Genomic DNA, 27,767 nt, shown 5'->3' with positions numbered 1-27,767 from the left:
GCTCTTCAGGAGCTCGGAGCAGGGCTGGGATGGTCAACGCCGGCCCAGGAAGAGGAGGCCCGGGATGGTCAACGCCGCCCCAGGGAGGGCAGGCCCGTGGGGGCAGGCCCAGGCCCTGTGAGGGCCCAGGGGAGGAGAGAGGGCTTCCAGACCAGGGAGGAGGGGCGGGAGCCGGGGAGGTCTGGGCGGGGCAGGTGAGCGGGCCTGATGGAGATGGGGGCTTGGGGGTGGGGAGGGGCAGGATGGCTGTGTGGGTGGGGGGCTCCCGGAGCGGCCCTGGGCTGCCGTCCCCATTAGGCCCGCTGGCCTCGCAGCCGCCCGGACCCTGCGGAGCCCGTGGCGCGGCGCCCAGCCCGTCTCTGCGGTGGCCGCTTGCCCCCAAACTGCTTGTTCAGCCCCTTGATCCCCGCGGAGGCCTCGGCGAGGCCTGTTAAATGATAATGTAGCTCACCAGGGCCTGTGTCAACACCGCATCCTCCGTGTTCATTATCTCGATTGCCACCTTCAAAGTCTAATCCAGTCGTCTGGAGTTCATTTTAACTGATCGCTGGAGGGGACGCGGGCTGTGGGATGACTGTTGCATCTTAATTAAAAAATAAAAAAGATTCAGGACAGGAGGCCTGAAGCTTGTGGGGCGCCCTCTGCCCAGCCGGCGTGGTCAGGCACCAGGGGAGGGCGGGGGTCTCCCTCACCCAGCTCGGGGGAAGGTGGCAGTCGCAATGGGCGGGGGCGTTGGCAAAGGTGCTGAGCTGCGGGTGGGTTTCCTGCTGGGCCCCTTGTACCAAGGGGAACGCCCACTGGAAGGCAGGAGTCTCTGGCCTCTGCTCCAGGCCCCGCTGGTCCCTCTGCCGCCCTCTGAACGTGCCAGGCTCCTTCCGCCTGCAGGCCTCTGCCTCAGCTCTTGCCCTGCCTGGAGCAGGAACGCTGTGCCCGCGGGCTGTCCCTTGGGCGGCTCCTTCCCGTCCCCCCACCTTGGCTCAGCAGCCACCTCCTTGGTGGGCCCTGCCCTACCTCCACCCCAGCCAGGGTCTGTACTTGCCAGCGGCTTCACTGTCCCCAGAGGACTGGTCACTGTCTGCAGTTGTTACCCAGATGGCTGCTGTCTCTCTGCACCCACCTGGCCGTACGCAGATGAGAGCAGGGAGAGGCCTGGTCTTTCTTTTTTTTTCCTGGCAGGATCTTAGTTCCCTGACCAGGGATTGAGCCCATGCCCGCTGCACTGGGGGCGCAGAGTCCTGGGCACTGGCCCCGGGGAAGGCCCACGGCCTGTCTTGTCCACCAGAGCTTCCCAGGGCCGTGTCCACGCCAGCCTCTCAGTCAGTGCTGCTGTGCATTTGCAAAACCGCCCCACAACCCCGGGCGGGTCGGCAGCATGGCTGCCCGCTGCCTTACATGTTCTTTTGGGGCCAAATGTAGAAAATCTGGTTGGGAGGCAGCCTGGGGCCCTGGGGCTAGCTGGGAAAGCGCCCTGGGAGGAGTTGGGCCTCAGAGGACGCGGGTCGGGGAGGGAGGCCGCAGTGGAAGAGGCAGGAAGGGGCCCGGGGAAGGGATGGGGCAGAGGGTCTGGAGGTGAGCAGGGGCGGGTCCCACTCGACAGCGGCCACCAGCGAAGGGCAGAGGGGCTCAGCAGGGGCACAGCTGTGCCCCCAGCCTGCCCTGTGCCGGCCTTTGCCGCTCCCCTTCTTCCCAGTCCCTCCTGGGTGCCACTGCAGCAAAACAGGCCTGGGGTCGAGGCTCCCCCTGCCCTGCCTAGAAAGTGCTGGAACGCAAGGCGTGTTGCGTCCAGTTGGGCCCCGGGCCTGGCTCCTGCCCCACAGGGCCCTCGTGAGAATTGATGGGGGCAGCTGTCATTTGGCTCTGACCCCACTGCCCCCCAGAAGCCTGTCTGGACCGCCTCCTCCCCACCTTTCGTGGGCACTGGGTCACACCTCGTGACTTGCATCCACAGCACCAGCATCAGGCTCCTCTGCTCCACAGCGCCTGACTTTTGGGGGACGGTTAGTGGGAGCTTAACCGATGGAGACCCCGTGGGACAGGACCACGTCTGGTGGGCTCCCACAGCCCCCACCACACGTTCCTGGGGCTGGGAGCAGGCTGACGCATGCTCGGTGAAGGGCTACGAAGACAGCAGGCATTTCTTTTCCTTTCCTTTTTTAACTTTTTTTGGCCATGCCACGTGGCCTGTGGGATCTTCCCCAGCTGGGGTTGAACCTGCGCCTCCTGGATCAGAAGCACAGGGTCTGAGCCACTGGATGCCAGGGAGCCCAGGCAGAGGGCGTCTCTCTCGGGAGGTGGGCTCCGTCTGGGGTGGGTCAGCGGCCAGCCGCAGAGCTCCACTCGCCGCGGAAGGCGCCTCCCCACCTGCACGCTGTTGGCACTCCGGCCTCCGGGGGCCCAGAAGCCCAGCGCCGCCTGCCCGTCTGCCTCCCCGGCACCTGGGTGCTGGCTGTCGACACCAAGGCGCGCCAGCGAAGAACCTTCCCTGGCTTTCTGGACACCAGCGCCCGCCAGACCTCCCCCTGCGCACCCCCACACCCACCCGCCTTCCCCACCCTTGGTTTTCACATTTAGTGCCCAAACTTAGTTTGCATGTATTAGCTGTTGTAAATCTATCATAACAGTGTGGCGCGGCATGAATAATGCATCACTGGGCTGTATTAGTTTTCCGTCTCCTATCTTATTTATGACATGAAACGGGTGGGAATTTGCAAAAGCGAAATGCAGGCGCAGGGCTTTTTGGGTAACCGTATGCAAATCGGCGTGAGGGGCGGGAAGATTCCCTAAGCCCGTGGGTGTCCAGGGGGCCTCCGAGGCCGGACTCCCAGTGTTCAGGCCGCTCAGGCTTTTGGGTCAGGGGTCCTGTTGCTCTACAGAGTTGTCTCAGTTCAGCAGGTTTAATTATTATTATTTTTTTACATGTCTGTCATCGTTCATTGTTATCATCCTGTTCTTTTTGCTTTAATTAAAAGTTGGCAGGTGAGACTTGAGAAATCGATTTTCTAAAGGTTGCACTCCAAAGGGGTGCAAGTGTTTTCTCACAGCATGAAGGACTGAGGTTAGATGCTCAGAGAGACTTCCTTTCAGGACGCGTATGGAGGATGGAGTGTAGGCCTGGGCCTGGAGACTCTGTGGGGGCTTCCTTCCTAGGGGGGCGCTGAGGGGTCGAAAGGGGCTCCTGGCCGTGGCTGTGGCCTCTGCCCTCAGGTCTGGGGCTGTGGGGATCCACCTCGAGGATGCCAGGCAGGGCTCGGGGAGCTTAGGGGCCGGGGTCTAGCTCCCCTTCTTCTCACCAAGATTGCAGGGCTTTCTTCTAACAGCTGGTCTCCCCTTGTCGTGAAAGATGTAGGTTGAGGGAAGGATTTCATGGTTTTAAAAAAAGTAGTTTGATGCTGTTGGCCGAGGGAACAGGTTCTAGCAATCCGTGGAGGGAGGAAAGGGAGCCGGTGGAGGGAAGGTGGGGGGGTGGTGGCAGGGGTGATGGCGGGAGTGCAGCCTGGGGACTGAGGCGGGCGGGCGGGCGGGCGAGGGAAGGCGGTGGCTGGAGGGCGGCTCTCTGCTCCCGGGCCCTGTCCCCCTGCGGCGCTGGCTGTCAGCGGCTGTTCCCCTGCACGCAGCTCTCCCGCACCCCGTGCCCCCCACCCCCAAGGTTCTTCCCCCCCCCCCCCCCGGGCCCTGCCCCCCAGCGGTGCTGGCTGTCAGCGGCTGTCCCCCTGCACTCAGCTCTCCTGAGCACCCCCCTCCCCGGGTTATTCCCCCCACCCCGCCGCCCCCAGCCCTGCTGCATAATTAGGGGAGGCGACACCATAGGAGCGGGTATCCAATGCCCTGGGATTTGGCAAAGACACAGCGTGCCGTGGATGGACCCACGGGATGCCAGGCCTCGGGCTGGGCCTTAGCACAGTGGAGACTGGACGCCCGGGCAGGAGGGATCACACGGGGAGAGGGTTGGGCCGGTGCCCGGTGTTCAGGGTGAACACGGTTGGTCCTGTGAGGGCCTTAGCAAGCCCAGGTGGGGAGGATCTGCCCAGTGGGAACTTCGAGAGACGTTGCTTGCTGCCCCTGCCGTGGTCTGAGTGGGCTTAGGCGGTGGGTCAGTGCGAGTTCGGGAGCTGGCTGGCTGGTTCCAGTTCCTGGCTCCAGTACCAATTGCCTCAGCTTCCCCACCTCTAAAATGGGGAGAAAATTATAGAACCTGCCTCAGGACTCGGCATCGAGATGCAAATAAAACTCCCAAGTCCTGCCCGGTGAGGAGTCAGCGTTCGTTTTGTGGTAAATGCAGGACCTCCTCAGGGTCCCAGGGACCCCCCAGGAGGTGGTGGGCCATGCCCTCCTCCAGGGGATCTTCCTGACCCGAGGATGGAACCCGTGTCTCCTGCACTTTCCGGCATTGCGGGCGGACTCTCCACCTGCCAAGCCACCCGGGAAGCCCCGGTCCCCTTGCCCCCACATCCAGCCCCCTTGGGACGGGTCCGGCTTCGCCTCGGTCAGTGTGCATCCTGATCTCTCGGGACCCCTGCGTCCAGGGTGTGGGTCTGCATGTGGTCTGAGACACGGCCCTTCCCGGAGCCTCACCCGCAGGAGGGTGGGACGCTGCCTGGTAGGGCCCGCTCACCTTCTGTTCTGAGCCCAGGGGCCCTGGGGTCCAGGCTGTCCTGAGCATGGGCCCGTGGGTTGAGCGGGTGCCGTGGGTGCCGAGTGCGGGCCTGTGAAGGAGGGGTCTGGATTAGCGCCATGTGGACTGGCTTGGGCAGGGCAGGCGGGCGCAATGCCATCCGTCCCTCGGGGCTGGGATCAAAGCCAGGCCTCCATGGTGGACCTATCTGGAAGGGAGCTTCCTCACGCCTCGCCCTGCTCCGGCCTGACCACCCGAGCTCCCTCTGCCCTGGCGGCTCCAGCCTCCACACCTGCTCCGGCTCTGGCAGCGGCCCCATCCTCTCGGACCAGCCCCCTGGTGCAGCTGTGGTGAGGGGGTCCCAGGGTGACAGGCAGCCCTCTCCTGCTCCCCGTGGGTTAAGGCTGATGGAGACTCACCCAGAGGCTGGTCCAGGCTCTTAGTGAGGAGGAGCCTGTGGAACCTTTGCAGTGGTCCTCCGATTGAGCCCGCTCAGTCACATCCCGCTCTTTGCGACCTGTGGTCCCCTCATTGCCCCCCTTCTCAGTGTGAGGAGGGGGGAGACAGGCAGGAGACGTCCCAGCAGAGGTGAGTCAGGTGTGTGCTCAGCCCCGCGCTTCCGGGATGTCGCTGCCCCTCTGAGTCCTGGTCTGGCCTCCCCGGCTGACAGCGGCTCCGGGCGCCCGGGCGCAGCAGGGGCCAGTCTTCACCTGGTCCCGGCTCCCTCCTCCGCCTCTGTGCTGCGCCCGCATCTATAATTGAAGGAACAAAAGGAAATTAGATAGGACCGGCGAGGAGAGTATCTGCAGCTCTTGCTCTGAGACGTTTCTAGCTTCCCGGGTGGATTTCAGTTTGCGTTGGTGGTTTTCGCTTTGTTGGTTTTTGTCCATTGTTACCGTTTACTTTCACTGTGATTTATCACAGGACGTTGACGTTGAGGTTGAGTTCTGTTTATAAAGACAGAACTTCTAAAGACAGAACGTTGCTTTGGCGGCAGCGGGACAGCCTTCCTGCTGGGGCCGCTTCCTGCGGGTCTCGCTCTGGGTGAGGTCACGGTGGCAAAGGGAGTCTGCACCCACCTCCTTATGTGCCTCGTGATGAAGGCACCTCTGTTGTAGGAATTTTTAACTTTGGAGGGTGAGTGGTTTACAGACTCTTTGGAGATGTTGGCAAAAACTATTGATCATCTTTCTAGAAAAATGTACCATGCACACCAGATTTTTACACAGTGAATTCGAAAATGGCTTGTTAAAGACAGGTTTGGGACTGGCTGTTGGTCTGGGGGCAGGGATGTTGTCCATCACTCTATCCCTTGTAGATTCTGGGGTGGCCCTGAGCCAGGAGACCCCAGCACTTGTTGAAGCCTCTTGTTATACAGGAATGGCCTCGTCCCCACTTTACAGATGAGTAAACTGAGACCCAGAGGCTTTAACGGACTTGCTGGTAAAAGGCAGAGGTGCAGGCATGCCGTAAGCCTCCCTCCTGGCACAGGATCCCTTGGTCTTGATCAGGTCAGATTCTGGAAGCAGAGTGTTAAGCTTTGGACGAAGCCCCCAAAAGGTGTCTGTCCATGGAGGTCAGGTGTATGCTGTGGAGTCCTGTAAATGGGTGACCAGCTGTCCCATTTTGTCCAGACAAGGTGTTGGACTCCCAGCGCTACAGCTGGGGCCTGTCTGGGCATACCGGGGTGAGTGTGGCACCCTGAGTTGGAATCCTGGCTTTCCCCCCAAATTTTCCGAATACTGCACCTCTGTGAACAGCACTCAGCCTCTCAATTTGTTTTTTTCCTGCTGTGCAATGTTGGTAAGAGTAAGACAGATAAGGGAAGAGTATTGTGTGCTAATTGCTTTTAAAAGACCACCTCTGGCCGCTCAGTGCAGCGGCTCCGAATGTGACCTCTGGTCTCAATCCCGGGGTGTCCCCTGGCAGAGTTGATCCCACAGCTTTCTCAGAGCCTCAGACATGCCTGTTAGGAGAGGGTGGAAGGTGATGCCCTCCTCCTGGGTTGGAAGCGATTTGGGGAGGTGCTGGTCGGTGCTCCGTGGGTGGTCTCTGGGCCTATGACGGGACCTCCCAGGTGAGTGGGGACCAGGAGGCAAGGACCCCTTCAGGCCCATGCCCTGTGGGGCACTCGGCAGGAGGGTGTCGGGGGACAGCCCCACGCCCCCGCCCTGCCCAGCGGATCGCCTGGGCTCACCCTGTCCCATCCTGGGTTCTTTCCCTCTTCTTCCATGAAGACCTCCAGGGAGATGAAGTGCCCCGCAGGGCGCGGACAGTTGCGCTCAGTGGGCAGTAGCCTTGCCTGCCTCCTGCTTTTCCTCCGTAGCTCTCGGCCCCCAGAGCCCCCGGCCCCCTTCCTGGCTTTGTGGCGTGCTCTCAGCCCTAACGACTTGGAGTGCTGAGCTGCTCAGCCTGGGAATTTATGGAAACAGGCCCAGATGCGTCACCTGGAGGCGCACAAATTGTGCAGGAAGTGGCTGGGCTGTGTCAGCCCTGTCTGGGATGGGACTGCTCACCTGAGACCCTCCGAGCAGCGGTCTGCAGCGGACGCAGGGAGAGGGTGACGGGCCCGGCCCCATGGGTGCCCGTGGGACCCCGTCCCCGTCCCTGCTGCCTGCCCGCTCCTGCCCGAAGCCCTGTGTATGGGGTGCTCACGGCCCGCTGGCTGTGTCCCGTGAACCAGCCGGCACCCTAGACAGGTTCTCCCAGCTCCATGACGATCGAGAGAGGAGACCCAGTTACCCCGTAGAGACGGGCTGGAGCCGTGAGGCAGCCCCAGGCCCTCCCCTCCAGCTGCCAGCCTTTTTTTTTTTTTTTAATAACTCCCCCCACCCCTACACAACTTTTATTTTTCAGTTTTTATCAGAGGATAATTGCTTTACAATATCATGCTGATTCCTGCCACACAGCAACATGAATGAGCCTCAGCTGTACGCATGCCCCCTCCGTCTGGAAGCTGCCCCCGCCCACCCTGCCTCCCCCGCCATCCCAGGGTCCCAGCGCTGGGCTCAGCCTGCCGGCCATCTCATTTGCATATGGGGGTATGTGTGTGTTTCTACGTCTCACCCATCTCACCCTCTCCTTTCACCGCCAGGTCCACAAATCCATGCCTATGTCTGCGTCTCCTCTGCTGCCCCGCAAACAGTTCACCAGTAGCATCTTTCTAGGTTCCACAGGCAGGCGTTAACATGCGGCATTCGTCTTTCTCTTTCCGCCTTACTTCACTCTGTACGATAGGCTCTGACGCATGTACCCCACATCATACGTAAACACACACACCGTTTGGGACAAAATCATTAAGAAGCCAGTTGCAGATGTCTTCACCCGCCACACTAAATACTTCAGCAGGGCCCTCTTCCCTAGCTTCAAGAGCATTATCGCGCCCAGGAACCTCGCATGGATCTACTGCCCAGGGACCCATTTTCCCAGTTTGTCCCCAAAGCACCTTCCACAGCCGCTCCGCGTCGCCACCTCCAGCAGCCGGCTGGGAATCCCGTGTTGCATCTGACGGCCGTAGTTCTTTTGTCTCCTTTTGGTTTTCAAATAGCGTTATGTGTTCGTTTTCTTTTGGCTGCCCTGGGCCTTCGTTGCCGTGCTGGGGTTTTCTCTAGCTGTGGGAGCGGGGGCTCTGTGGCGGCATGGGCGTCTCTCCAGGGCAGCGGCTCTGCTTGCTGACCATGGGCTCTGGGGCACGTGGGCTCGGTAGTTGAGGCTCTCAGGCTTGGTTGCTCTGAAGCATGTGGGGCCTTCCCGAATCAAGGATCGAACCTGTTCTCCTGCCTCGGCGGGCGCATTCTTCACCCCTGAGCCACCAGGGAAGCCCTCGTCTCCTTTCAATCTAGGGCAGCTCCCCCCCTTTTCCTGTGTGTGGTCTCCGCGAGAGTGACTTTTTTGAGAAGTCCAAGCCCGTGTCTTGTCCAAGGTCCCACCAGCTGGAGTTGCCCCACGGTTCCGCCCTGATGAGGTGGGAGCGTTTGGCCAGGTTCTCTGCAGGGAAGCAGGGCTTTCCCGTCACATTGCTGGGAGGTGGGGATGGTGTAGGCTGGTCCCATCCTTGGTCTCTTGGTTGAGGTGGGCTCTGCCAGGTGTCCCTGTCATCAAGGTACCAGCTTCCCTTTGTAATTACTGCGGGTAATTCTGGCAAAAATGGGAGGATACCCTGTTCCTCAGCGAATTTTCACTGCACACTTCTCTTTAAAGAGGATTGTCCTTCACCCCACGTAACTACCCGCCTTGACTACCACTTCAAATGCACAGATTATTTTTAAGGCCGGGTGAGCTTTCATCCAGGACCACGGTTACTATTTTTGATGCTCAAACGGTCTCAGATTCGGCCACGAGGCGCCCTAGTGCCGGCTCCTGGGTCCTTCGGATGCTCCCCACCACTGTTTGGTCACCCCCTTGCTTTCTGCCTCTGAAGACGCTCTGTGCAAACCTGGCTGTTCCCCTGCCCCAGTCAGCATTTCTCCAGGGCGCCCTGCCTGTTTCCCTTTTGTGTGGGATGGTGTTTAGAAACCAGGAGGGGGTGTGCTCACTGCTGTTGGGGTGTCATTGCTGCCAGACATGGTTAGTGCACAGGGCCAGGGAAAAAAATTCTCAAGCTCATACTGATACCTCTAATTCAAATCCAAGGTCACAGAGCTCTCCTGCCGCCTCTCACGCGACGCTTGACTCTTGCTGTTTACCCCCCTCGCCCCCCTGTGTTGCTTAGTCGAGTCCAACTCTTTGCAGCCCCATGGACTGTACCCGCCAGGCTCCCCTGTCCATGGGATTCTCCAGGCAAGAAGACTGGAGTGGGTTGCCTTTCCTCCTTCAGGGGGTCTTCCCGACCCAGGGATCTAAGCCTCATCTCTTGCGTCTCCTGCGCTGGCAGGCAGACTCTGCCACTGCCGCCAGCTGGGCAGCTCCGCCGCTGGCCCTGGGTCCTGAAGACAGAGTGTGCCTCAGCCACACAGTGTGGCTCCAGGATCACTGTTCTGCTCCAGCACCACCACCCAGCCTGCTTAGTAGAGCTCAGGGCTTCTTTGTGGGTCGTCTTGTCCGTAAGGACCGAGGTTGTGTAGGCAGAGGGCAGAGTTCCCAGCCTACTTGAATGGATTCTTTTCTTTGTGGGTGTGACCATGTTCCTATAAGACTAGATTCACCAAAACAGGTGTCAGGCTGGTGTAGCCCGAGGGCCACTGTGTGCAGACTTCTGGTCCAGGCTCTCACGCTAACGGAGCAGCTCCCGGTGCCAGGGAGGCAGCCGGTAAATAGCCTGGAACGCAGGGCCCGTGGGTAGGAAGCGCTGGGCCTCCTGGGGCCCAGAGGAGGGGCATGACTGGGCTGGTCGTGCAGGTGGGCCGGGGACCTTCTTCAGGGACAAGGCAGGTAGAGGCCTCTTAGGCGGTAAGGTAGCGCCCCACTTCTGGGCACCCCCCAGACTGGTCAGAAATTAGAGGAGGGGTCCAGAGTGAGAAGGGGAAGCCACGGCCTGGACTCGGGGTGCCAGGCAGGTAGCGTTTCATCCAGCTTTGGTGGATGGCCTGGCTGCCTCCCGGGGAAGGATTTCTGAGCTCCTGTCTCCAAACACAGAATGTTTGGGAAACAAAATGAGGTGTGTGCCTCTCAGCACTGAGCCCCTGCCACCCAGGGGTGCTGCACTCAGCGCCCTCAGCCCCCTGGGGACCCACGGTGCCAGGGTGCCAGCCATCCCCGCCCCATGTGCCCAGGAGGCCCAGCCAGGGCACCCAGACCCAGCTTCCCCCAGCAGGCTGCTGGTGAGGGCAGGGGTGCTGGGGGGGCGGAGGTGACTGAGGAGTGAGGTGGGGGCTGGGGATGCCGCTGCTCCTGCCCATCCCTGCCCCCCACCCCGCCCCTGCCCTGCCTCTCCACTGGACTTGGCAGGTTTGCACAGGCCTCAGGCAAAGCCCTTTGGGCCTGGAGACAGACTTGTTACGCCTCTGGAGAAATGAGTCTGGATTTCCGCTGCTGACTTCTCTTTTAATTAGATTCCGACAGCAGCATGCAGGGCTGACTGGCTGCAAAGTCAGGGGCAGCTTTCTGTGGGCCCAGGTCTCTCTACGCTTGCAGTGCAGTCTGGCTTTTTCGGAGTCAGGAAATGCTTCTGACCTCCCTTCAGGAGCCAGGCAGTAGTCTCGCAGCACGCGTGTGAGCACGCACCCCCCTTCTGTTGGTGTCTGTGTGTTTGTGTATCCGTGTGTGAGTGTGTGCGTGCTGGTTTTCAGAGGAGTCTGCAGACAAAGCCTGCTGGGGGCCCCTTCCATCCAGCTGCCCTGTCCCTTTCCCCGTCTGCCTCTCTAGGTGGCACTGTGGATCTGGCCACAGAGTCTCATCTGCGACGGGGCTCTGGCTCCTCTGCTGGTGGAGGGGTCTCCTGTTGGAACCCTGTGCCCTGCCTGGGTCTGGGCCTTCAGGAACACTGAGCGCGGGCTACTCCGGGAAGATAACCTCCCACCCCACCAAAAGGGGTTCTCTCTTTGAAGAAGAGCTCCTCTAGAGAAAGGAGCTTCCGGCCAGCGCTGCTGGGGCTGAGTGAGAGGCCAGAGACGTGGACGTTCCCCTCCTTGCCCCGCACCACATGGATGGAGCTGGCCTTCTGGAGGCTGTGGGGGGCTGGGCCTCCCCCTCCATCCCTGGGGCTCCCTGGCCGAGCCTCCAGGCCCGGGGCCTTCTCGGGGGCTGGGGAGGGCTGCTGTGGAAGGAGGAGCAGAAAAACGCCCCACAGAAGGCCCTAGTCTGAGCCCCCAGTCTGCAAAGGGGGGAGGCGCTGCCTGGCCTCTGAGCGTGCCTGGCCTGATAGCAGACCCCTCCTCACCCCCAGGCTGATATGAGACCCCCTCCCTGCCCCCGGCCTGATATGAGACCCTCCCCGGCCCCGCCCCCGGGAACCCCCACTCCGATGGACGTGACACGTTCCCACCTCAGAGGAGCTGTAGCTTCTGCCCTCAGGCCCCATCAGGACCCTGGACTTTGACCCCGGCCCGCTGGGCCGCCCCACCTGGCTGCAAAGCCCTGCTGTCGGGGCCAGGCTCAGAGAGCACCATCTCGTCAGCCAGCTCGCAGTCTTGCCCGCCGGGGCCCTGCGTCCTGATCAGGGTGCGCACCGAGCTCACCAGCCTGGCTCCCCCTGGCTCCCTGGTGGAGACCCCTGGCCCCAGCTTCTCTATCGCGGCAGGAAACCTCTGGTGGTCTGAGCCGGGTTGGACCTGGGGCGGAGCCAGGGTTGGGGCGATTGCGGCATAAGAAACAGAGGGCCTTATTGCCATTTCTCATGTGCTGAGCCCGAGCGAGGCCCAGCGTCCCTGCCTGCCGCCACATAGCTCTCACCCCCAGCTTCTTCCCCAGGTGAACCTGAGCTGGTCACTGAGCAGGCCCGGCCCCGCCCTCACTTAAATCAGTCTAACTCTCCGCGGGGGCCCTCAGGGCTGCCTGAGGCCTGGGGTGACACGGCCCTGACTGCCTCTCCGTCCCGTGTCTTGCCGCAGCGCTCCCAACAGACCCAGTAACGCGGCAAGTCCAGTCCTGCCCCAGGGCTTTGGCGCTTGCTGCGTCCTTTGCCCAGAGTGTTCTCTCCCCTACCCCATGTCGCAGGTACGATTCCTCTACGTTTGATAAATGCTCCTTCCTAGGGAGATTTTCCTTGGCCACCTTGTCTTAAAGGGGTCTTGGTGTTTTCCTGTGCAGTGGTTAACACTACTGGGAGTAATCTCTATTTGTCGTGACTGGGTGGGCTCCTTGCTTATCTTGGTCACCACTGTATCCCCAGCATCTAGACCCACGCCAGGCATATCATAGGGTCTCCAGAGCATCTGGTGGATGGAGGAGGCTGTATGAAGGACTGGGCTTGTGCGAAACCCTCCCTCACCCAGAAGTCCCTATAACCTTTATGACAGACTCCACCTGCAAAAGGGGAGGCGGAGGCGCCAGCCTGGGGAGTTACTGAGGAAAGGAGATTTAACAGCAGGGCTGATTCCATGCCCATGTTCTAGCCAACATCTAGAGTCGTGGGCTCCACCCAAGACCTGTTCTTATAGGAAAAAAAAGGAAAAACAGAAAGGAGGAAAGTCACCATGTTCTGCCCTGGAACAATCCTCACTGTGTAGGCTTCACCTCTCCTGGCCCTCCCCTCCCCACCCCCTCCCCACCCCCTCCCCACCCCCTCCCCTCCCCACCCCCTCCCCTCCCCGCACCCTCCCCTCCCCTCCCCGCCCCCTCCCCTCCCCACCCCCTCCCCACCCCCGCCCCTCCCCACCCCCTCCCCTCCCCGCCCCCTCCCCTCCCCGCCCCCTCCCCTCCCCACCCCCTCCCCACCCCCTCCCCTCCCCACCCCGCACCCTCCCCTCCCCTCCCCTCCCCTCCCCGCCCCCTCCCCTCCCCACCCCCTCCCCACCCCCTCCCCTCCCCACCCCCTCCCCTCCCCGCCCCCTCCCCTCCCCGCCCCCTCCCCTCCCCGCCCCCTCCCCGCCCCCTCCCCACCCCCTCCCCTCCCCGCCCCCTCCCCTCCCCGCCCCCTCCCCTCCCCGCCCCCTCCCCTCCCCTCCCCGCCCCCTCCCCTCCCCGCCCCCTCCCCTCCCCGCCCCCTCCCCTCCCCGCCCCCTCCCCACCCCCTCCCCTCCCTGCACCTTCCCCTCCCCGCCCCCTCCCCACCCCCTCCCCTCCCTGCACCTTCCCCTCCCCGCCCCCTCCCCACCCCCTCCCCTCCCTGCACCTTCCCCTCCCCTCCCTGCACCCTCCCCGCCCCCTCCCCTGGTTCTGGAGGTGGCCCTTTTTGTTTCTTTTTGTAATAACTGCGGTGCATTCTCGCTGTTCTGTGTTCATCACCCATGATGTTGAATAGATGGACGGCCCACTGGGGGACGCGCCAGAGCCACCTGACTGTCCCCAGTGGTCAGGCATCTGTCTAGTCTGCTCTGGTGGGGGTTGTTGATGTTTAAGTAACAACCCGGTATCGTAGTTGGATTTCAAGCATCCATCCATTTGCTCTGTGATCAAATTTCACTGTGTGCTGAGGTCTCTGCCGGGCACGTGGAAGGGCCTGAGGCTCAGTGTCTGTCCTTGGAGTCCATGGACCAGAGTGGAGAGAGCCAAGTGTGGCCAGAGGGGCATAGATGTCACCGGGCTGGAAGATGGCAGGCAGAAGGCCAGTGCAAGGGTGCCTGGGGCGGGCCTCGTGGGCGCCGAGTCTTCAGGTGCTGAATCCCAGCAGGGCAGTGGGCGATGTCTGTTGCAGGCAGCCCATCGCGAGAGTGGTGACGGGGCTGCAGCGCGCGTCCTGAGCGTCCTTCGGGCCCGGGCTTTGGTTGGACAGGGAAGGCGGGAGTTGGGGCAGCGCTGGGCCTGAAACGCTGAGTTAGGGAACTTGGATTTTCTCCTGAGGTGGATGGGAAGCTGGGTGTTTATCTTGCTTTGCAAGAGTTATTTTTTTAAGATCAAACTGTTTAAAGGAAACTCAAATCGCACGGAAGGTTTATCTGGAAAGGCCCTTCCTCCCGCCCTCTCCCCCTCTGCAGTCCTGCTTCCTGAAACGCTCTCACCTGTCCTGGGTTTAGACCATCGGGCGCCTCCCTTGTGACTCCTAGCTGTCTGCGCCCGTTTCTGGATCGGTCCCGTCTGGACACACGTCTCGCCTCCCTGCGGTGAAGGTGAGGTTTGGCTCAGGCCGCCTGCCTCCCTCCCAGGAGTTCTGTTCTATCGGTGCCTTTGTCGTTGTTCAGGCGCGCAGTCGTGTCCGCCTCTCTGCGACCCCGTGGGCCGCAGCACGCCAGGCCTCCCCGTCCATCACCGACTCCCGGAGCCTGCTCAAACACGTGGCCTTTGCATCGGTGATGCCATCCAACCATCTCATCCTCTGTTCTCCCCTTCCCCCCTAATCTTTCCCAGCGTCAGGGTCTTTTCCAGTGAGTCGGCTCTTCTCATCAGGTGGCCAAAGTATTGAAGCTTCAGCTTCAGTCTGTCTAACGAATATCGAGGGTTGATTTCCTTTAGGATGGATGGGTTTGATCTCCTTGCTGTCCAAGGGCCTCTCGAGAGTCTTTTTCAGCAGCACAGTTAGAAAGCCTCTTCTTCTTGTGCCTCTGTACCGTTAGAGAATGTGCGCAAGCCGCCACTTCCTCTCCGTAGACCTGCCGCCCTGTCCTTCCCTCGTGTCGCGGTCGAGCCTGGTGTGTGCGTGTCTTTCCCTGTCCCTCCTTCAGTGCTATCCCGAGGGTAGCTCGAGCTGGGCCACTTAGAAGTATCGACTCCCCAGGAATCAACGGACACAACACACCAGGAGTCACCCCGCCTGTTGTTACGTGTTTACCAGCACACCGGTGTGCGGCTCCTGAGGTCCCCTCCCTCTGACCTCGTTTAGGGGTTGGGTGAGCTTGGCCCCCAGAGGCTCAGCCAGCCGGCCCGTCACAGGCAGCGCCCCTTCTGTGCTGCAGCAAAGCTTCGAGGCGCACCAGGACGAAGCCGTGAGCGTCACGCACATGGTGAAGGCGGGCAGCGGCGTCTGGATGGCCTTCTCCGCTGGCTCCTCCATCCGCCTCTTCCACACCGAGACACTGGAGCATCTGCAGGAGATCAACATCGCTACCAGGACCACCTTCCTGCTTCCAGGTGAGACCCTGCCAGCCCGGGCGGGGGCCTGTGGCCGGGGGAGCGGACGTGGGGAGGCGGCCTCCAAGCTGGGCCAGCCCATCTCACGAACCCTCGAGGCAGCCTTTCGTCGGCCTTGAAACCCGGCCCCCCGGGGGAAGCAGCTGGCTGAGGGTTCCGACCCAGGCCTGCCCTCCGGAAGCCCTTCTGGCTGTCCCCACGGCACAGCAGGTCGGCACCTGCGGAGGCAGGCTCCAAGTTCAGGGACTCCCGCGAGCCAGGTTGCCAACACGCCATGTCGGGCAGAAGGCCGGGCCCACCTATACCGGCCTCTCCTCAAACCCAATTCTGCCTCAAATCCCCTTCAAAATGAGCAAAGGGAAAGAGAGATGCCAAATGCGGACCTCTTTCCTTAGAGGTCTCTACAGAAAGGCAGGGGTCTCTCTGAGTCTGCCCTCAGGGTTTGGGTCAAGAGGAGGGCGAAGGCCCTGATGTCCTCTGCTTGGAGCCGGTGCTTCGTCCTGGGGACCGTTTGTCGGACTCACGGAGAGGGTTACGATCTGGGCGCACCCGGCACCCTGCCCCCTGCCCAGAGTCTGCCGAGGCCTCCGTGGAGTTGGCCACAGGCCTCGCCCTTAGCGCTGATCACTGTGAGCCGTGCTGGGAGCCAGGACAGACGCGTGCTCAGGGCCCACCGCTGCCCCCAGCCAGAGCAGCCCTCAGGGCCAGCAGGCCTCAGCTTGACCTGCCCTCGAGTTTCCACCAGACAGACTGACCCGGAGCCGGTCTGGGAGGATGCCGGCTGGGCTGGGGGCAGCAGCTGGGAAGGGCCCCAGGGCCGGGGATACAGCGGGTGTGGCGGGCTGGCCCGGAGCTGATGGTGACAGGGCCCTGGCAGACGGCCGCCGCAGAGGCTGGGAGTGGCCTGCGCTGAGCCGGGGGCCCGGGTCCTGCCTGGTGGGGCTGGACAGAGGGCAGTCGCGCCAGCCAGTGCCTCGGAGGCTGCAGGGTTCCACCCCAGCGGCCTGGTCCCTGACTCCACACAGGCTGCCCAGCGACCACCCCGGCTCCTGCTCCCCCCAGCCAGTCTCACGGGCCAGTCCTCAAGTCCAGACGGGTGGCCGTAGCAGGGGATGCTCACCAGCAACACGACCAACGGCAACCGCGACAGTACGCACTGGCTGCACCCCGCCAGGAGCCCTACACTGAGCTGGGTGCCGAGGGTCTCTACGCAGTCGGGACCTCACTGTCCCCATTTTTCAGATGCAGAAACTGACGTTCATTCGGCAGGGTAAAGCGGCTGTCCCGTGGTCGGACCGGGGGTCATGTCAGGTTGGACTCAGTTCAGAGCCTCGCTGCATGTAGCGGGGGAGAGGTGGTTTCAGAGGCGGCCAGGGTCCCGGCTCGGCCACTGTGGGGTCACAGCGGGTCTCTCTGCCTTGCGGAGCCTCTGGTCCCTCTGTGGCGTGGGCAGTGGTTCCTCGCTCCAGGTGTATATTGTCAGGAAGATGCCTTGCTTAGGCCTGGGTCATCCGTGAGGAAAAGAGACGCCTTTCTAACCTGCCCCCAGGGTGTGGGGTAAGGGCTCGGGGGACCTTTGTCATGGGCCCTCCCTCTCTCCCTCCCTCTTTGCTTCCCTCCCTCGCTTCTTTCCTTTTTTAATTTTTTAGCTTCAGTTTCATTGTCTCTCATAGTGTTTAGCCATTATATGAGGTAAATCTATTTTAATTACAGTAAAAATTTCTCAGTATCACAGAAATATTTCCACATCTGTGCTGATAGCTAAATTATTTCACATTAGTGGAACAATGGGGAAAAAATGGATAACATTATGGGCCTTTTTCATCTTCTCAGTGAAGTCTGGGGGCGGGGGGGAGTGGAGCAAAGTAGAGAAAGAGTCGAGTGTGTCCAGCGGCCAGGGGCAGGCTTTGTGGACTGACCTGCTGCGGGTGGAAAACCAGCAGCTCCTGCTGCACAGCTGCCACCTCCCGGCGGGTTTAAAACGTGTCTTCAAGTCCAGTGACTGACTTGTTCTTAGCAGTTCAGTTCAGTTCAATCGCTCAGTTGTGTCCAACTCTTCGCGACCCCATGAATCGTAGCACGCCAGGCCTCCTTGTCCATCACCAACTCCCAGAGTTCACTCAGACTCACGTCCATCGAGTCAGTGATGCCATCCAGCTATCTCATCCTCTGTCATCCCTTTCTCCTCCTGCCCCCAATCCCTCCCAGCATCAGGGTCTTTTCCAATGAGTCAGCTCTTCGCATGAGGTGGCCAAAGTACTGGAGTTTCAGCTTCAGCATCAGTCCTTCCAAAGAAATCCCAGGACTAATCTCCTTTAGGATGGACTGGTTGGATCTCCTTGCAGTCCAAGGGACTCTCAAGAGTCTTCTCCAACACCACAGTTCAAAAGCATCAATTCTTCGGCGCTCAGCCTTCTTCACAGTCCAACTCTCACATCCATACATGACCACTGGAAAAACCATAGCCTTGACTAGATGGACCTTAGTCGGCAAAGTAATGTCTCTGCTTTTGAATATGCTATCTAGGTTGGTCATAACTTTTCTTCCAAGGAGTAAGCGTCTTTTAATTTCATGGCTGCAATCACCATCTGCAGTGATTTTGGAGCCCCCCCAAAATAAAGTCTGACACTGTTTCCACTGTTTCCCATCATGGGAAATAGATGGGGAGCAGCTGCTGCTGCGTCACAGTTAGTTACCCTTAAAAAAGAACTTCCCTGGTGGCTCAGACCGTAAAAGATGTGCCTGCAATACAGGAGACCCGGTTTCCATCCCAAGGTCAGGAAGATCCCTTGGAGAAGGGAATGGCAACCCACTCCAGTGTTGTTGCCTGGGAAATCCCATGGACAGAGGAGCCTGACCAGCTACCGTCCACGGAGTCGCAAAGAGGTGGACACGACTGAGTGGCTGACACGCACAGAAGAAGGGGCGATCGTCATCGTGAGGATGACTGCAGACAGGCAGCCGGAGTCCCCATGGGTTGAACGACCAGCTTCAGGTCACTCTGCTGAGGGGCCCAGAGCCAGGACCTGGGTCGCAGCCGTCTCATGGGCTAACCGGGCGGCCTCTCGCTTCTCCAGCTTCTATTTCCCCATCTGTTCGACGAGGGCCTGAGATCGACGAGGGCCTGAGATCGCAGCTGAGCTCGTGGGGCCAGATAAGAGCCCAGAGTCAGGCCCCGCCAGCTGCGTGACCAGGCGCTCCAGCCCCACCTCTCAGGGCAGGCACGGGTCTTCACCCAAGTGGTGAGGACAGCGCCCCAGGGTCCCCAGGTGTTACAGCCCCGGGCCTCCTCCCCACGGGCCTGGCCCTTCCTAACACCGGGAGCCGCAGGTGTTACAGCCCCGGCCCCTGCGGCCCAGGAGGCCCCAAGCCCAAGAGGAGCCAGCCCTGGGTGGAGGGGGCCTTCACATCCACCCCACACTGTGTCCTGGTGGAAGAGCAGAGCAGGATTCTTAAATTCTTTATTACAGATACTTGTAGAGGGCTTTTAGGTATTTTTTTCCTCCCCCATGCCACCAAATGAAATAATTGCGTAATTGCTAATGAATTTCTTCCTCCTCCTAAGTGTGGTCTTTTTTAAGGGCGTGTTAAAAATTCATCGCGCTTCCTTCCCCCGGACCCTTTTCCTTCACTCGCCTCCCCAACTGGTATTAATGCAGTTTTGAACTTAAACTCCCTCCTCCTCTTAACTAGGCAGGTCATTAATAAAATGTTCTCCGAGAGCCTGTATATCTCCAGATAGAGGGCTTGGGGGAGCTGAGCACGGCCGCATTAAGTCTCTGTGATAAAATATTTATCCACCATTAGACTTTTTTTCCCCTTTCGGACGGTTTGTGAAGTGCCTTGCTCTTTTCCTCGAGGCAAAGCGGGAGGAGGAAGGGCCGGAAGGAGGTCTGCAGACGAAGTCCTTTCTCCATCCGGCACCTCCTGCGGTTTCTTGCTGCCTTCGTCTCATTTCCCGGTGTCTGTGGCCCGGGGGGCTCGGGGGAGGGGAGGGCATCAGGAAATGGTCGCTTGCTGGTCCTAAGGTCCCCGGGGCCCTGGAAAAGGGGGGAGGCTTGTAGCATGGGGACATCTGCCCCCGCCCCTTCTCTTGGCTTTGATTATTTCGTGGATTTCTGGCTCTGATGGAGCTGATCTTAAAACATTCGGGTCTAGGTCCTTTTAATTATCACATTTTCCTAATAGCCTCCATTTATTGATTGTATATTATGGGCTAAGAGCTGTGCTCAGCTGTGTGTATCTATATTATAGTGTGTGGGTATATATTTGTATATTTATATACACACAGTGTGTATTATATACGTACATAAAATTTCTAATAATCATAAAATTGAGCAGGGATGTGTGTTGAGCGATGGTAGAAAGTGGCTATCGATTCACGCAGCTGGCAAGAGCCGTCAGCGCCCGCATCCTTGCTCACTTCTCTGCTTTCATTCATTCATCCTCTCATTTAATCACAGGTCCTTTTAAAAAGCATTTATTGAGGTAGAGTTGATTTACACTGTTACAGAAGTTGCAGGTGTGCAACGTAGCGCCCTTCTCCAGGGGATCTTCCCGACCCAGGAGTCGAACCCGGGTCTCCCGCATTGCAGGCAGACGCTTTACCATCTGAGCCACAGGGAAGCTTCCTGAAGGGCCGTGCGCCTTCACAATCGCTGTGAAGTATCGGCTGTATTCCGCGCGCTGTGCAGTGTGCGCTTGCAGCGTATTTATTTGCTGCCAGTAGTGTGTGCCCGCTAGCCACCTCTCTCCTGCCCCTCGTGCCTTTGCTCTCCCGACCGGTGACCACTGGTCATTCTCTGGATCTGAGTTCTCAGATCCTCTTCACGTGTCCGCCAGGAGCCAGGACATTTGATCCACTAGCTGGGGAGTCCGTTTGACACACAGAGAAGCTGCTGCCCTCAGGAAGCTTACATCTGGGGAGGCAAACAGTGCAAGGCACAGAGAACACGAGAATCCCAGAGCTTGAGCAGAGTCTCGAAGAGAAGACGGGAGGGGCTCGCAGCCGGGGCCTCCTGCACTTCCTGAGTCCCAGGGCTGGGCCACCCGCTGCCGGACGTCCCAGGAGCCGGTCCTGGGGGTGGGGGGCCTACACTCCCTGAATCAGTGTGGGGGTGGAGAAAAGTCCCAGCTCCCCCAGCCCAGACGCTGGCTGTGAAGTAGCCCGACACGCCGGCTTCTTTCCCCGGCTCTGGTTTGCATTGGCACATGGAATCAACACCATCAATGTGACCTGTGGAATCTGCATCCTATCCCCGGACTCATATCCCGCTGCCCGCCGACAGCTCCACTTGGGTATCTAATGTGCGTCTCAGATGACACCGAGTCCCGAACTTGGACGTCCCCCCAGCCTGCTCATCTCCCATCCCGGGCTGTCTGCAGCGCTGGCTTGCACTCGGCTGCTGGACGCGAAAGAGCTGGGAGATGTCCTTCCTTCCCTCCCCTCCCCCCCAGTCTGTCCAGCGTGTTGGTTCTCTCCATCTCCCTGTTACCACCGCGCCTCGGACGCCATCATCCCTGCCTTGCTCGTCTCTCTGGTCGCTGCACCCACCCCATCCTCTGTCACGTTGCAACCAAAAGGCCTCACTAAAATCAGGGTGCACTGCTCCATTGCTCAGACCCGCCAGCCGTGCCTCGTCGTGCTCACAGTGAACAGTCCCCGCCCTCGCCACGGCCCGGCCACCCTCCGACCCGTCCTCGGTCATCTTGCAGCACCTGGTCCCTGTACTGTGCTGGCTCCATCCTCTGCAGAGCCGCCGGCTCATTCCCATCACCGGGCCTTTGCACGTGCCGTCTCCAGAGCTCCCCTCGGGTCTTGGCGTGGCTGCCTCACCTTGTCATCAGATCTGGTCTCCTGGCTCCTGCCCCCCACCCTCCCAGGAAGCAGAGTGAGGCACGAAACCTGCGACTCCTCCCACCCACTCTCTGCCTCATCACCTCCTTGGAATTTCTGCCTGGTGTCTACACTCCTTGTTTGTGTTTCCACTTCCTCCGTCCCCTCCCAGGGCTGCATTAATATGGGTGTGTGTGTGTGTGTGTGAGTCGCTCAGTTGTGTCTGACTCCTTGCGGCCTCATGGACTGTAGCCCACCAGGTTCCTCTTGTCCATGGGATTCTCCAGACAAGAATACTGGAGTGGGGAGCCATTCCCTTCTCTAGGGGATCTTCCTGACCCAGGGATGGAACCCAGGTCTCCTCCACTGCAAGCAGATTCTTTACCGTCTAAGCCACCAGGGACGCCCTCATTAATGCGGCAGCTTCCATTAAAGTTGAAGGGAACTGAGATCACAGACTCAGTCCCTCGGTGCCACGAGTCACGTCTCAAGTGTGAGCAGCCACGAGTGACTGATGGTGACCGAACTGGGCAGAGAACGTTTTCACTGTCATAGAAAGTTCCAGAATGTCTGCTCCTTAGGAGCAGAACTTTGTGCGGTTCCCCCTCTGCCTCCAGCACCAAGTGCAGTGTCCCCCACACAGTAGGTCCTGGGGATGTGCTGGGGTGCTGAGTGGGTGGGCGGGCGATGGTGTCAGACCAGTGTGTTAGGGAACGCTGTGTGACCCCCAGGTCAGCAGACCCTCCTTCTGGGGTGACTGGGAGCCGGGGGATATGCCGGGGTGCTGAGTGGGTGGGCGGGCGATGGTGTCAGACCAGTGTGTTAGGGAACGCTGTGTGACCCCCAGGTCAGCAGACCCTCCTTCTGGGGTGACTGGGAGCCGGGGGATATGCCGGGGTGCCGAGTGGGTGGGCGGGCGATGGTGTCAGACCAGTGTGTTAGGGAACGCTGTGTGACCCCCAGGTCAGCAGACCCTCCTTCTGGGGTGACTGGGAGCCGCACAGTCCGCTCTGGGGCTCTGCAGAGGAAGTCCGCCCACACGCAGGTGTGGAACTCAAGCAGTTTGCTCAAGTGTAGAGAGGCAGGGACTTCCCTGGAGCTCGGATCAAGGAGGTTAAGATTCCGAGCTTCCAGCGCAGGGGCCGCAGGTTCAATCCCTGGTCAGGGAACCGAGGCCCCACTTGCCATGAGGCATGGCCAAAGAAAGAGCAGAGAGGCCGTGTAAAAGCATTAGGCTGTAATAAGTGCCAGACTTGAGCTCTGCCCCCCCACCCCGCCCCGCGCTCACCAGCCGGGTGACCGCTTTGGACCTTAATATCCTCATCTGGAAAATGGGCACAGCATCCAGGTCGCGCTCACCTCTCAGCTGCTGCAAGGCTTGTATCGGGCTAGGGCAGTGTGTGAAGTGCTTTGGAACCTGCAAGGCAGTATTTCTCAGAGTGGCCCAGGGCCAGCAGCCTGGGTGTCCCTGGGAACCTGCTGGAAATGCGGGCTTGAGCCTCCCCTCTGGGGTTGGCCTGTGGGTGTCGGCTCTCCTGCTGGTGCTGACGCAAGCCCAGCCTGAGAACCCTGTTCCGAGCATTACTTCACATGTTGTGGTGTGACTTGGAATTTGAGGAGAGACTAGGTCTGTCAGTGGGCAGAAGGATCCAGGCTGGAGGTGAGACAGCCCTTTGGGAGGGCAGGCCTGGGCCCCCAGCGCCTCCCTCACGCCCCTTCCTGTTGGGCGGAATTGTCAGCAGCAGAGAAGCAGTGATGGTGGCCGGCACCCACCTGCGCGTGCCCTGTGCCAGGCTCTGGGTTACGTGATTCCCAGCCGCTGGCTCATTGACTTCTCAGGACGAGGTTGTGAAACGCCATCACTGTCGCCTTGTGCAGTGAGGGGACCTGGGCACAGACGGTCGTTGTTTCCGGCCTGAGGAGGTGGAGCCAGGAGGTGGCCGAGCTGGGGTTTGGACCCGGCGCCGGCGCCTGGAGCCCTGCTCTCAGCCCGGGCTGTGCGGCCCACACTGCCCCCTCCCCAGAAGGGCACGGGGCCCACCTTCCGCTGCCACTGCTCCCCATCAGAGACAGAGCTAGCCAGGGGGCGGCGACAGGAACTGGTCTTCAGAAACACACCAGTTCCCGGCTCGGGAGCCCATTCGCCACGGGGCCCAGGACTGCATCTGTGCCCCTGCCAGAGGAAGGCCCGGGCGGGCAGGATGTCAAGGCCGGGCTGGAACCCATGGGGCTGCCAGCTCGTCCAGACCCCTCCCCACACATCCCTTCTGCTCTGTCTGCGTCACCCTCAACCTGCACCTCCCCCGGCCTCTCTCTGCTCCCCAGCCGGCCAGTTATGTTCCCGGCATGGGGGGGGCCCTCAGCCTGCACCTCGTGGCAGGTGAGCCGGCCACTGCATCAAGAGCTGATGTGGGCCGGCACTGTGGCATTCCCTCAGTGTATCCCCAAGGCAGCCCCGCTTTACACAGGAGGGACCGGAGGCTGGGTGACCGAGGGCCAGACCCCAGCCAGGTCAGCCTCCCAAGCCCCACTCCTAATCTCAGGGCTGTTCAGCTTCTCGCTTGTCTCAGGAGAACAGCCCGAGGGGCCGTGCCCTCAGCTTCGGGGACCCCATGCACTGCCACCCCCAAGAGGACCTGCTGCTCACGCTGGCTTCTCCCTCCGCAGGCCAGAAGCACCTGTGTGTCACCAGCCTCCTGATCTGCCACGGTCTGCTCTGGGTGGGCACCGACCAGGGCGTCATCGTGCTGCTGCCGGTGCCTCGGCTGGAAGGCATCCCTAAGATCACAGGTGAGAGCCGGGAGTCAGCTGCGCGTGGCCAGGGGAGGGTGGGCCTTGTGCCCAGAGGTGTGCGCTCTCTTCTGATCGGGGTCACCGGTCCATTCCCCAGTGTCCTCTGTCACTGTTGGTGGCTCCGTGGAATCAGATCACGGGCCCGCAGTCTCCTTGCAGCTCTCCTATCTGAGGCAGTGGGCACAGGAGGCGCGTGGGCCTGATGGTTTGAGGACTGGCCGAGACCCCCAACTAACAGGAGAGGTTCTGCCGCCCGCCTCCTGCTGTCGCCACAGCAGCTTCCACGTGTCCTGGCTCCAGAGACAGAACTAACTGAGGGCTCGCGGGGACGGAGGTCCATGTGCCGCTGTGTTTGCCTGGGTTAGAGGGGGGGCTGCCCTGACGTGGTGCTGGGATCTAGGGTCTGGAAGACCCCAGAGCTCTGGGCCCCGTCTCTGCCTCAGCCCTGAGTGATGGATGATGAAGTGGCCTCTTCCAGCTGCTGCAGGAGGGGAGGGCTGAGTGCAGTGGGGGGCAGATGCCCCGAGGGAGCCCACCCCCAGGTGGACCGCAAGCCTCTCTGCCCAAGAAGACCCTCTTCCTAAACTGCGGGACTTCCTGCTTTCCTGGTCTCCTCACGAGGTCATTTTTCTCATCCCCGGATCCATCCTGGGGTCGCAGGCGTGTGCTGGGCAGAGACCCTCCCGCACGTACTGACAGCCTGGTCGGGGTGGTGTAGCCAGCGCAGCAGGTGCTATGATGGCAGGCGTCCTGGGGCCGGCGGAGCAGACAGGACCGATCATCTCTCGTGGGTGAAGGCAAGAAGGGAGCCCTGCGGAGGGGCTGAGCTGGGCTTCGAGGCCAAGGTGTTGAGTCAGGCAGGTGCGAAAGGCTCTCTGGGCAGAGGCAGTGGCTTGGGCAAAGGCATGGAGACGTGAGGATGGCCCAGGCAGGGAGCTGCAGGTGCTTCCACACCAAGGTTCCCATGTGGTTGATAAGATTTCTTGTGTTCCCCTTCTCCACTCTTCCAGAGGAAGTAGCCCTGGAGCATGGCAAGCCCTCCTCCAGACCCATGGCCTTCCGGGAAGCTGCAAACGTAGATGGCAGTAACCCAAATAAGCCAAAAATGAAACCCAGGAAGTTCTCCAAGAGACTCAGTTCAGTTCAGTTCAGTTGCTCAGTCGTGTCTGACTCCACAACCCCATGGACTGCAGCACGCCAGGCCTCCCTGTCCATCACCAACTCCCAGAGCTTGCTCAGACTCATGTCTGTTGAGTTGGTGATGCCATCCAACCATGTCATCCTCTGTCGTTCCCTTCTCCTCCAGACTCAATGGGTCTTTAGAACTCTGGGCCTTTGTGCCCCTTCTCTCTGTCCCCTTCCTGCAGGGAAAGGCATGGTGTCGCTCAACGGGCACTGTGGGCCCGTGACCTTCCTGGCTGTGGCCACCAGCATCTTGGCCCCGGATATCCTGCGGAGTGACCAGGAGGAGGCTGAGGGGCAGCAGGCCGAGGAGGACAAGCCAGACGGGCCGGCTCCTGAGCCAGCGCCAGTGCCCGCGAGCCACGTGGGCGGGGAGCTGACCCGCAAGAAGGGCATCCTTCTGCAGTACCGCCTGCGCTCCACCTCCCACCTCCCGGGCCCGCTGCTGTCCGTGCGGGAGCCAGAGCCTGCAGACGGCTCGGCCCTGGAGCACAGTGAGGAGGACGGCTCCATCTACGAGATGGTGGACGACCCCGACGTCTGGGTGCGCAACCGGCCCTGTGCCCGTGACGCCCACCGCAAGGAGATCTGCTCCGTGGCCATCATCTCTGGAGGGCGCGGCTACCGCAACTTTGGCAGCGCCGCTGGCAGCCCCGGGAAGCCGGCCCCGTGTGGGGAGACGGACAGCACCCTCCTCATCTGGCAGGCGCCCTTGATGCTGTAGCCCCGCCCAGGTCACCGTAGCCCCGCCCAGGTCACTGTAGCCCCGCCCAGGCCACTCGGTAGCCCCGCCCAGGCCACGCTGAGGCAGGCCTGGCTGCCGCCCTCAGCCTGCAGACTCTCAGCCTGCAGTGGGCCCTTGCGGCGGTCCAGAGTCCCCAGGGAGCACTGGGTGGCCTCGCCCTCAGGGGCCTAAACGGGGCCATGAGGACAGGCCTGGAACTCTGCCATGTACCTGAGCAGAGCAGAGGGAAACCTCTTCCTTTTTAAGAAAAAAACAATTTCAGTGTTTAGGGGAGTGGTTTGGGTTTGGGGAAACAGAGGACACCTCCGGAGGAGATGGCCTTCTTTTTAAAAGCAAAAAACACAAAACACAAAACCTCACAACTCCCTGGCAAGCCCAGCGCCTCTTGTCTGGGCCCAAGCGGGGCTCATGGGCGGCCACACGCCCCTCCTGGAAGGGTGCGTGCGTGTGAGTGTAAGAGAGCGTGTGGGCTGGTGTGTGAATATGTATAAATACGTATATATGGTGTATATTATATGTGTATAAATGGAGTCTGTACATATCGGAGCTCTGGGAGATGCTGGAATAAAAGGCAAGAATAATGGCGGTGCTTGGGTTGCGGGTTGTTCCTAATTTTGTTTTCTTTGAGATGTGATAACCTAGACAGCATATTAAAAAGCAGAAACATCACTTTTCTGACACAGGTCCGTCTAGTCAAAGCTATGTCTTTTCCAGTAGTCGTGTATGGATGTGAGAGTTGGGCCGTAAAGATTGAGGGCCGACAAATTGACGCTGTAGAACTGTGGTGCTGGAGAAGACCCTTGAGAGTCCCTGGACAGTAAGGAGATCAAACCAGTCCATCCTAAAGGAAATCAACCCTGAATATTCATTGGAAGGTCCGATGCTGAAGCTGAAGTTCAATGCTTTGGTCACTTGATGCGAAGAGTCCACTCACTGGAAAAGACCCTGATTGTGGGAAAGATTGAGGGCAAGAGAAGGCGGCAACAGAGGATGAGATGGGTGGGTGGGATCACTGACTCAGTGAACATGAGTTTGAGCAAACTCTGGAGACAGGAGAGAGTCCTCTGGAGAAGGACAGAGGAGCCTGGCATGCCGCAGTCCATGGGGTCTCAGAGAATTGGACACGACTCAGTGACTAAACAACAGGGAAAGGGCAGCTGTCACTGTCCAGGTTGTTCTGGAACCAGCGGGAAGGATTGAGGCTAGGCAGTGTGAGAACAGGCCCTAGAGCTGTGCTGTTTGGCACAGTCGCCGATGGCCTCGTGTAGCTATTTTTTAATTAAAATGAAATATCGCAGATTTTATTTATTTTTCAGTCCCATTAGCCACATTTCTAGTGTGACTTGAGGTGCCGCACACACGAGGTTTTATGCCAACCGCATTCGACAGCACAGATATGACTGTTTCCATCACCTCAGAAAGTCCTCTCCTGCTAGAGGGGGGGCTCTTGGGAGCTTCTTTTCTGAATGTTTCTGGAAGAAAGGACTGGGCCCCGGCTCTGGAATGGTGTGGAGGCACAGGCCTTGGCCTCTATTGGGAAAGCCTGGGAGGGAAAAAAAGATGAGGGCTTCACCGTGTGGAGAGGCGGGGGCTCTGCGGCTGTTGCTATGGGCAGTAGAGCTCTGCGGGGAGGGGCCTGAGACCCCTGGGGGTGAGGGAGGGTGGGGTGAGCTCCAGGGGCGGAGCAGAGCCCACGCTGAGGGTGGGATTGGCAGGTCGGGCCAACCCTTGGCTTTTCTTGGGTTTCTAGAGCTGCCTGCAGGAAAAAACAAAAACCAAGCCCAGCCCACCACCCCGAAGGGAAGCGTCTCCGCCTGTCCGCCCGTCCATCTCTGTTCTCGCCACGTGTCTGTCCGACCCCCACCCACGCTCCTGTCCTCCCCTCCATACTTACCGGTGCCAGCACTGGCGTGCAGGGAGGAGGGAAGCCGAGGGCGCAGGCAGGCCTCCCGAGGTGGTGTCACACGGCTCGGTGTCTGTGGGAACCCAGGGCAAGA

The 27,767-nt window shown here is 60.3% G+C and overlaps 1 protein-coding gene across 10 annotated transcripts in view; it reads left to right on the top strand.

Moving 5' to 3' along the window:
• The window catches only part of ARHGEF10L (Rho guanine nucleotide exchange factor 10 like), a 147,792-nt gene extending 121,454 nt beyond the window's left edge, over positions 1-26,338 (top strand). For all 10 annotated transcript variants that reach the window (XM_068966878.1, XM_068966884.1, XM_068966881.1 and 7 more), the window contains 3 exons: positions 15,040-15,214; positions 23,718-23,840; positions 25,211-26,338. In XM_068966878.1, the coding sequence (XP_068822979.1) occupies positions 15,040-15,214; positions 23,718-23,840; positions 25,211-25,749 (837 nt within the window). In that variant the 3' untranslated portion in view covers positions 25,750-26,338. The remainder of the gene's footprint in view (positions 1-15,039; positions 15,215-23,717; positions 23,841-25,210) is intronic.
• Positions 26,339-27,767: the final 1,429 nt, after the last annotated feature.

This window comes from Capricornis sumatraensis, chromosome 3, assembly GCF_032405125.1.
Source record: "Capricornis sumatraensis isolate serow.1 chromosome 3, serow.2, whole genome shotgun sequence".
Classification (NCBI taxonomy): domain Eukaryota; kingdom Metazoa; phylum Chordata; class Mammalia; order Artiodactyla; family Bovidae; genus Capricornis; species Capricornis sumatraensis.
Note: the sequence above shows the minus strand (reverse complement) of the source record. Positions and strands in the feature narration are given on the sequence as shown.